Here is a 9,670-nt window from a genome sequence, read left to right on the forward strand (position 1 = left end):
AAGCTGCAGCTGGTGCCGCCGGGCGAGAGGAGGCGGTGCGGGGGGTGCGGCGGCGGCGGGGGGAGCGGGTGCCGCTCGCAGCCCCCTTCCTCGACCGGCGGCGGCGGCGGCGGCGGAGGAGGAGGAGGCGGCGGCGGCGGCAGCAGCAGCTGCAACGGCGGCGAAGCGGAGCGAGGCGGGCCGCCGCCGTGCAGCTTCGCCAGGCTCTCCGAGTCCTCCTTACCGCCCACCGGTCGGAAGGCGCTGGAGTGGTGGTACCCGCCGCCCGCCTTGCGCCCGGCCGCCCCTGCTTCCAGCAGGTGCGGGTGGTGCGCGGGGACCCGCCCGCCGCCGCCGCCGCCTCCTCCCTCCGAGGCAGCGGGCGAGGCGGGCTCGGTACCGCCGCCGCCGCCAGGGGGCGACTCGAAGAGCGGGTCCCGCGCAGCGGCGGCGGCGGCGGGAGCGGGCGGCGGGGCGGCAGCGGCGGCGGTCGGCGTGCCCAGCCCCGCGGCCCCCGCGTCGCCGCCGGGCTCGGAGAGGTCCAGGAAAGCCTGGCGCAGCAGGCCGGCCCCGTCGCCCAGCGAACAGCCTAAGGCACCGGGGGGCTGCGGCGGTGGCTGCAGGTAGGTGGGTACCGGCAGCCCACCCGGTGTGCGGGGCGGCCAGAACATGCAGAAGGGCGGGTAGAAGGCCGCGTCCTTCCTGCCCGGCCAAAAGAGCCCCGAGAGGCCGCCGCCCGCCGCCCCGCCGCCGCCGCCGCCGCCGCCGGCGGCCTTGTGCGCCGCCGCCCCGCCGAGGGCATCGGCCCCGCCGCCGCCGCCGCCCTCCTCCTTCTTGTGGCAGAGGCCGAAGGCGGCGGCGGGGAAACCGTAGGGGTGCGGGAAGAGCCCCCCGCAGCCGGGGAACTTCTGGAGCACGCCGCCGAAGGAGCCCTTGCTGGGTACCGGGATGACCGGGTAGCTCCGCGGGCTCTTGCCGCCGTGGGCCGCCGCCGCTGCCGCCGCCGCCACGGCCTCCTGCAGCTCCTCGTCCTCCTCGAAGCGCGGCCGCTTCTGGTGCAGCTCGGGCGGGGCGGCCAGGAGGTGGGGGCTCAACAACCCGCCGCCCACCACGGCGGCGGCCGCCGCCTTCACCGAGCCCAGCGGGTGGCAGGCGGCCGGGGCGGCGGCGGCGGCGGGGGCGGGAGGGGCGGGCGGCAGGGCCCGCTTGCGGCTGCCGCCGTTGAACATGGCCTTGACGTCCTCCCAGGCGAAGACCAGCTCGTCCTGGGGGCTTTTGTCGGTGAGCTTGAGGTGCCGGCGCCAGGAGTTGAAGTTGGCGGCGTCGGGCTGGGTGTACTTGGCGTCGGGGGTGCGGTGGGAGTGGAAGATGAACTTGTTGGGGGAGAAGTACATGCTGCAGTAGCTGCACTTGATGCACTTGGCCCGGGAGCTGTTGTAGCGGGCCGGGATGAAGCTCCCGCGACAGCCCCAGGCGCACTCGTGGGACACGTCGAAGGCGAAGTTATCCGGCAGTTTGGGGGGCCGGTTCTCCCCCAGGAAGGACTTGCAAAGCCGCTCAGCCTCCCGCTTGGTGATCATACCGCAGCGGCGGGAGGAGATGGGCATGGCCCCGGCCCGCCGCAGGATCTCCAGCTGCACCGGCGTGCACTGCACGCAGGTGATGCCCAGAGCCACCCGCCGGTTGTGGATCTCGTTATAGCTGAAGTTTTTGAGGAGGGTGTTGGAGATCTGCGCCAGGCACAACCGCTCCTGCCCGTCGATGACCAGGGAGACGATGGGGATGCCGTAGAGGATCACCTGCCCCACCTGGTTGGGCTTCATGGCGGCGTGGCCGGCCCTCGGCTGGTTCATGGGGTCCGGCGGGTACGCGCTGGACGGCGACGGCAACAAGATGTCGGTGGGGCCGGGCAGCGGGCTGGTCGCCATCGCCTCAGCGCCGGGGGGGCTGCTCTCGTCCAGCTGCGGGTGGGGAAAGGGGGGGGGGAGAGAGACAGATCGCCGTCAGCCGGGGACCCACCGGGGATGGAGGGGAGGGGGGGGACACACGGACCCACCGCAAGCACACGCACCCCCACCCGCCGGGTCCCCGACGTGCGCATCCCACCGCGGGTGCGGAGATGACGGTAAATGAGCGAAGGGTCCCCGGTAGAAAGATGCCCCGACCCCACGCGTTACGCTTCATCCCGGAACACTCAGCGGAGCCGCCTGGCCGCCTCCCCGTCCTGGAAACCCGCCGCTGCCCCGGGAAAACGTTCCGCGGGTACTCGGCCCGACAGGTTCCTCCCTCCGCACCCCCAGGGACGGGGCAGCCTCCACCCGTGTGCAACGGGAAAACGCGAAAGAGGAGCGAATAATAAAAAAAAAAAAAAAAAAAAAAGTTTCGATGTTCTCCGCGACCACCCGCGCATCCTCCCCGCCCGCCTCCCCCTTTACCTCTCCGCGGCCGCGCTCTAGCCGTACCGCCTCCGGGCCCTCCTCCAGCGGTCACCGGGAGGGGAGAGCATCCCCGCAGCCGCGGAGCAGCGCGGCCCGGCCCGGAGGCTCTGCCCTCGGGTACGGCGGCGGCTGCGAGCGCGGAAGCTCCGCGCCTCGCTGGGAGCGCGGCGGTCCCCCGTGGGCACGGTGACGTCAGCGGCCGGGGGGCGGTGAAGGTGGGTGGGTGTGGGTGGGGGGGGTCCGGTTCTCCCATCCCTCCCTCCCACCCCGCACCGGGAGGGGAGGATGCGGGCGCCCCGTCGGGGTCCGGCCTCCCACCGTCCCCCTCCCCGCTCCGACCCGGCTCCACGCACGGTTTCCCGGCGAGGGGATGCCGAGCTCGGGGACGGAAGGGTTGGAGGTGGGGGGATATTGGCTTTTTTTTCTTTCTTTTTTTTTTTCTTCTTTTTCCCCCTACGCTCTGAGCCCCATCGCTTCCAAGAAACTAAATATGCTCGATATAAAAGCCGCGTCTTTTCGGAAACGCTGGTTTTTTTAAAGGATCTGTCCGAAATTACGGGGGGGGGAGGACAGAGAGAGAAAAAAGTTGATTTCTCGCCACAACCGTGTCCTCCCGGGCACGAAGAGCTGCTGCGACCCGCACTCCCCAAATACACTGGAGTCATTCACGAAAGCCACTTTCAGAAGGACCCGGACCCAGATTCTCGCTCCCACAAAGAGCAACACGGCGCAAATACGGCTTTTTTTTTTTTTTCCCCCCAATTGCTTCATGCCCCCAATTAAGAAAAAAACCAAAACAAAACAAAACAAAAAAACACCAGCAAACAGTCTGCAGCACGGTAGCCGCGTCTGCCTCCCCTTTTTCTTCGAAAGGAGGTGAATACAGTGCAGTAAAAATGGAGATTTTTCACGATCTACCTCCCCAAAAAAGCACCGGTAACCTCGTGGGTCCCCACCGCCACTCCGCCCAACTCCGGTCCTTTCCAGCGAGGAAACCAGCGGAACCGGCTAAAAAACGGGGAAAAGAAAAACTCCCTTCTAGCTAAAACGGGGAGGATATCTGGACCGTCGGGTGTTTCCTAATATCGCTTTGATTTATTATTTTTTTTTACAAAAATGCTTCCATCTCTCTTTTTCCCTCCATGCACATGACCAATACCAAATCTTTCTGCACATTTAGCCACGAAAACTTGGTGTTTGGGGGTTGTTTTAACTTTTTTTTTCCTTTTTTTTTTTTTCTCCGGGTCTCTCAGATCCAGGCGAAAATCTCTGCACCGATCTTTCCCAGAACATCCACGCTAAAGCTCACCGACTCACTCCGCTTCCTCCCCCTCCACCCCGGGCAGCAAAACGGGGGAGCCCCCCGGATCTCTCGGATCCTCTCTAACTTTGGCAAAGAAAATAAATAAATAAATAAATAAATCACACTTCTCCTTATTACTTCTGTCACTTCTTATTAAACCCTGCTCGCCCCCGTGCCACCACTGTCACACGGAGGCTCCCCCCTTTCCCCCTCCCTCCTACTTTTTCCCGAGCCTCTTCTGCACGGAGCCTGCTGCTTTCGTGTGAGCAATAGCTATAAGCCTCACATTGGTGACATTTTAATCAATGCTTCCTAGCCAGACTGACATGAATTTTACACTTCAAAACTCTCCTCCGCCAGCTAATTGATTCAAATTGTTTTATTGGTTAAACCCGTGTCACACATTGTATGATCTATTACCACGCCACGGAGAAAATCTCCCCTCCTGTCTTCGCTCCCTGCTCGGCACCAGGAGGGACAGGGAGGGGGGAGAGGTTTAGGGAGAAGCTTCTTGCTCCTGCGGGCTTTCGGTGCCTGTATCCCCGCAGCGACCACCGGGCAGCCCGCTCCCCTGACTCTCGGTGGCTTATCCCCGGCGGTTCCCGGGAGAACCGGGGATGGACAACCTCGCCCCGGGCTCTGAACCCGGCGTTGGAAGAAGAGGAAAAGCGGTTGCAAGGAGGCGAAAGGGATAAACGGATTTTGCAAAACGCCTTCAACGAAGCAACCCCCCGAGCTCGGTTCTTGCAACCCGGGAGAGGCTGAAAACGCAGGCTCGGTCCGGGGGAGTCGTTAGCCGGCGGCCGCGTTTTATTTTGTGATGATTAAACGAAAAGCAAAACTAAACTTTTTTGTTCGCCTGCTCAGTGCTATTGACCCTCTTGAATTCCGTTGGAAAAACTGAGAGCCTTACTCGATTTCCTCTCTAGGGAAAGCTGAAGCCCACGGGGACTGGGTCTACCAGTCCCCAAAGAGGGGAGAGGGTGCAAGACCCTGCGTGTCCCACGGTCACTGCCCGCAGCCACCCCGAGGGGCCTTGGCTCGGTGGGGCTCTCCGAAGTGGGATCAGAGACTGACCCGCACCTTAGAGAAGCAGGGCGAGAATATACCGTTCTCTACTTTTTTCCCTACTTAAGCCTGTTGGGAAACCTCGTGGGGTAGCACGACCCCAGCACGGGTATGGGGGTAAGCTCAGCTTGCTGGAGAAAGGTCGGCCCACCCAGGGACCGGGCGGCTCCCGCAGGTGGAATCCAAGCGAGCGAGGCCCGCGGGGCTGCTCTGGCCGCTTCCGACCCCATCGCGGTCCCCGCGGGTCGGCTGGAGCCCAGCCTGGACCCCGGCAAGGGGCGGGGGGGGGCATCCCGACCTGAGACGGGGTGTCTACACCCCCCCCCCCCAGGTAGCTGCAGACCTGGGTTCCTGTCTTGCTGCCACTTCCAATCACTCCCGTTCATTTCGTTATTTGCTGTTGCCGTTTGCCACGGCTGGGTTGGAGTCACCTTCTAAGAGAGACGAGGGCAAGGTGGACAAACTTCTCCCAGAAGCCTGGAAGGGAGAAATACGAGTCCTGGCTCCTTTTCCCTCTTCCCTCCTCTACCGCGATTCTGCCTTGGAGCAGCTGAGCGGGAGGCGACAGCAGCAGATAAGCTGGCTGCGGATTGCTTCGTGTGAAAACGAGCAGCTGAGAAAAGCGGCCAAGTTTAAACCACTCCAACCCACGCTCACGGCCTTTATTTACTTCCACAGCGCTTAAATGTTGTAGCAAAGAGGCCACGAGGAGCAAGATAACCTTGGTGCGTTTAAAAAACCACAAAGAAAACCACCCCCAGCGCGGATCCATTCCCTCCTCCCACCCCTCCACATCCCATTGAAACTTGCAGCCGTGTAAGTAGCAGACACACAAGGTAGCGTTATAAACCCCCTTCTCCTAACAAAACATGGGCAGCAAAGGAGGTTTTTAAAACACTTTGGGGTAGATTTCGCTTGCCCTGCTTGCTCTAGAGCGAAGCTCTTTCCTGTGTATTATTTTTTTTTTTTAATCGCGTTTTATTATATTAAGCAGAAAGCAGAGAGGGCATTTGGAATAGAGGTGGTCCCATCTGGAAAACCCCGGAGCTCATTTAGATCACATCACTTCGGGCTTTTGTCTCTGCTCTTGAATAACCCAGCTAGACACAACAAAAGGGCAGAGATCTCTACGTGGAGTTTTTCAGTGGCAAGAGGACGCCTCGGAAAGATGCATCTATAATCATAATAACTGGAGGGGAAAAGACTCAACGCGATCTTCTCCTGGCTCTCTAAAGGCACCGGGAGAGTTTAGGGATGGGGCATTTCTGGGTAGTTTGATATCCCTCCGGGAGCTGAAAGCCAGCACGGCGGCTGAAGGGAAGGAACCGGGAACGGCATCTTTTGTCTGAGGGAAATCTCTTAACTTCCCAATTTAATACGCTCCGAGCGATCCAGACCGAGGTGGTCCTCGCCCAAGGTACGTGCAGACCTTAGCCAGGAGGTTCCCCTCCAGCATCATCTTCCCGAATAGAAACAGCATTAAGAAAAAAAAAAAAAGCGATTTGCAATTTTATTTCATCGTATGGGAAGCGACTGGCAGCCCGGGAGGAGATGAGTGCTCCATATCCCTCTCCTCAGCGTTTAAAAACGCGGGTGGGTTTATTTCTGTCCTGCCTGGCGATGGGGTGGCAGGGAGGGGAAAAAAGCTGCAAGTTTAGATATGGGTGAATTAACCCCCCCGGGGGAGGGGGTGGAATAGGAAGGGAAAAAAAAAAAAATCCCCAACGAAAAACACCTCAGCTATTGATTTTTTTTCTTTCAAACGCATAAATTAAAGCGCCCCGAACATCTTCCATCAGAAACGTGCCTGCTTCGAAGTATTTAAACGAGCAGCAAACTTCCTCGGCAGAGAAGCGAGGCCCCGACCGCGCTGTGATGGGGAGCAGCGAGCCCAAACTTCCCAGGGAAACGTGACGCTATCGGGCGAAGAGTCATCACGTCAGTAAATAATTCAATTTTGCGTCTTTCAGAACCCAGTAACCTTGGGTGTCTTAGAAAGCAGATTGTACAAACAGGCAATTAAGATGAGCACTGAGACTTTCAGAGGAGATATAATGAACCAGCTTTAATTACTATCTTGAAATTAAAAATGTAATATACAGATTTAAATTTATTTTCACCTAAATTGTGTATAAAATTATATGGCGTTTTTTTTTCCCAGGCTAAGAAACGAATTGCCACCAAGCTTGCCACTAAAAAGTCTGAAGTACTTTCCAAACCCAGTTCCCCCCCACACAGTAATAATGATACATTTATCATTACTGATGACCACCCACTGGTTTATTATTGCTTTGTTGCAACTATTACAATCAAGAGATTTCTTTATTTACTGTTAACATTCACTTAAAGCTGAATGTTAATGACTCTTCTGAATTCACCAAAGAGTTTTCCGTTATATTTCAGGAGTAGTTACGGTTTGGGTTTCAAAAACGGCATAAAAGAAGGAGAAATGCTGGGTGGTGGTTTGCTCCTGGTTTGTTTTTTTTTTTTTTTTTTCTTCTTAAAAGGCTGTTTGAGAGGATTTATCTAAGTCGGATTTTCAACAAAGAGTTGCAAAAGCCTTGGCATAATGCACGTACTTGACTGTAGCTAATTACGTGAGTATTTTATTACAGGAGATTCATTCATTATTGATAAATGTTTGCAGTAACTTCCTGCTATGTAGAGTTGTATTTTATGAGGAATAAACAACCTATGGGGATTGAGATTGTTTGGCTTTTACGCTCCTGCACTCTTTGACAGTTCACATTACCCACTTCGGGGTCTTGCTTGTCACCTTCTCCCCCTCTACACCCAAATGCAACTTCTTTCCTCCTCCACCACCACCACACCTCTCTCGCCCCCTCCTCCCTTCGCCACGATTTCAGGATTATGTTAAAAAAAAGTGACTTGCCTAGATGTATATGCTACTATAGGCATATTTCTGTAAAGCCAGCTCTATATAGACGTTTCTGAAGGGCTGTATAGACCGGAATGAGCCCCTGCTTCGGGGCAGGAGCTGTGCAACAAGCAGGCGACCCGTCGAGGAAGAGCTTGGGGGGGGGGGAGAGGGCTTTCCCGAGGGCTCCCCGCTTCGATTCCAGCTCTCGGCCCCCCAAACCCTGGGGGTGCAGGCGGTAAAAAAAAAATTAAAAAAAAATTAAAAAATCTCTCGTTTTCCCTGGCTTTTCAACGTCGGAGCCACTGACAAAGCAAAGGAGACGCCTCTCACCAGGCTGGTGGGCTCTTCTTATCCCACCTCTCCCCCCAAATCAGCCCCTTCCCCGGCTCACTCCGGGTGGGAGAGGCAGCGCTGCCTCCTTCCCCCCCTTACCGGCAGGACGCGGAGCGCTACGCGGGCGCGGTGCTGAGCGGGGAGCTCCGCACCCCCATCCCCACCTCCCCGGGGGCCGGGGGGGGTCCCCGCTTTGGCCTTGGGGACCAGCCAGCCCTGCTCCTCCCGACCGATGTCTAAACTCGGTCCGAAGTTCATGATTTCGAAGGAAAATTAAAAAAGAAAAAAATATATATATATCTAGGAGAGAAACGGGGACGAGGAGACGCGCAGCTCCAACGCATCGCCCCTTCCCTCCGCTACAGCCCAAACTTGCGGGGGTGTGGGGGGGTCCTCTCCCCACCCGGTGTCGGGCAGCCACGTCCCCCTCCCTTGAGAAGCAGCACGACCCTGCGACCTATCGCGACAGCAAGCGACATAACTCCTTACTCCAGGAGGGGGAAGGAAAACACCCAAATCAGGAGCCGCCCCCCCCCCCCCCCCAATTCTATCCAGCCCCACGGCTTACCTGACCACCCGAGCTCCATGGGGGGCCCCCCCCCGGGTGGCGGGGCGGGGGGGGCGACCGGCACCGGGCCGCTTCTCCGCGGTCTCTCCGCTGCGCGTAAGTTTGGCTCCCGCTTGTGCCGCGGTGGCTGTGCCGCGGGTGGGTCGGGTCTCGGACGCCTTCTAGCAGCCAGGCAGCGCCCTGCAAGCGGTGCCGGGGAAGCCGGCCCCTTCCTCGGCCCCCTCCCCTCGTTAAGGGGGGGGGTGATGGTCGTGGTGGTGGTGGTGGGGGGGGGAACTGCTACCCCGGGGCAGGTCCGCCCCGACGGCTGCGGAGGATGGGGGGGGGGGGTACCCCACGCACCCCCGCCTGGATGGGGACACACAAGAGGAACCCTGTTGCAGGGTCCCTCCCCGTTTCCCCAAACTCCCCCCACCCCAAATTTCTCCCCTTTCCCCCAAATTTTTCCTTTACCCCTTCCCTGCTTTCCCGGCAAAAAGGGGAGCACCCCCCGACCGTGAGTGCTTGGCGGGAGCGTAAGAGGGGTCCCCCCCACCCAGCACAAGCCCCTGCGGGAGAGAAGGGAATGGGGGGGATGCCCCCCCAAAGCCCCCACACTCCTGCAATGTCCCCGTCCCCAGCAAAACGCTTCCCGCGGATCACTCGACGTGCGGAACAAGGCGGCTGCTTAAAAACACAAAGCCGAAGCCCTAATGAGTTCAATTACAATGTGGTAAACACATTGCCTCTACGCTTTAATTAAGCCGGCTGTCCAATTTTAACTCATTAGTAATTCATTAAGAGAACAGCCTTTAGCTGGCTGCAAGGAGAGGAGTACCGCAGCCTGTGTAGTTACGCTGAGCGTATACCCCAAGGTATTGGGGCGGGGGGAACGGGAGAGTGGGGTGTCCCCCCCCGGTAAAGGGGGCTCCTGGTCCCCAAATGAAGATCACCTCTTGTTCCGACTGCTGTGGGACCCCCCTTGTCGGGGAAAGGGACCCGAAGGTGCTGAGCTGGGGAGGAAAAAAGGAGTCCTGGGGGTGCCCGGGACCCCCCCTGGACCCTCTTCCCTAGGAATAAGCAGGATAAATTACCGGGCAGGGGGAGGGATGCTCTAGGGA

At 58.8% G+C, this 9,670-nt stretch overlaps 1 protein-coding gene across 2 annotated transcripts in view; it reads right to left on the reverse strand.

Moving 5' to 3' along the window:
• Nucleotides 1-8,675, reverse strand: part of SKOR2 (SKI family transcriptional corepressor 2) — a 34,658-nt gene extending 25,983 nt beyond the window's left edge. The window contains exons 1-2 of one of the 2 annotated variants that reach the window (XM_052777359.1): nt 8,571-8,675; nt 1-1,940 (exon numbers count right to left, since the gene is read on the reverse strand). The exon at nt 1-1,940 is cut by the window's left edge and continues 382 nt beyond it. In XM_052777359.1, the coding sequence (XP_052633319.1) occupies nt 1-1,907 (1,907 nt within the window). In that variant the 5' untranslated portion in view covers nt 1,908-1,940; nt 8,571-8,675. Of the gene's footprint in view, nt 1,941-2,414; nt 2,525-8,570 lie in introns of those variants that run through there. The other variant, XM_052777360.1, reaches the window with a different exon arrangement.
• Between the last annotated feature and the right edge of the window lie 995 nt (nt 8,676-9,670).

Source organism: Harpia harpyja, chromosome Z (assembly GCF_026419915.1).
Source record: "Harpia harpyja isolate bHarHar1 chromosome Z, bHarHar1 primary haplotype, whole genome shotgun sequence".
Lineage (NCBI taxonomy): Eukaryota > Metazoa > Chordata > Aves > Accipitriformes > Accipitridae > Harpia > Harpia harpyja.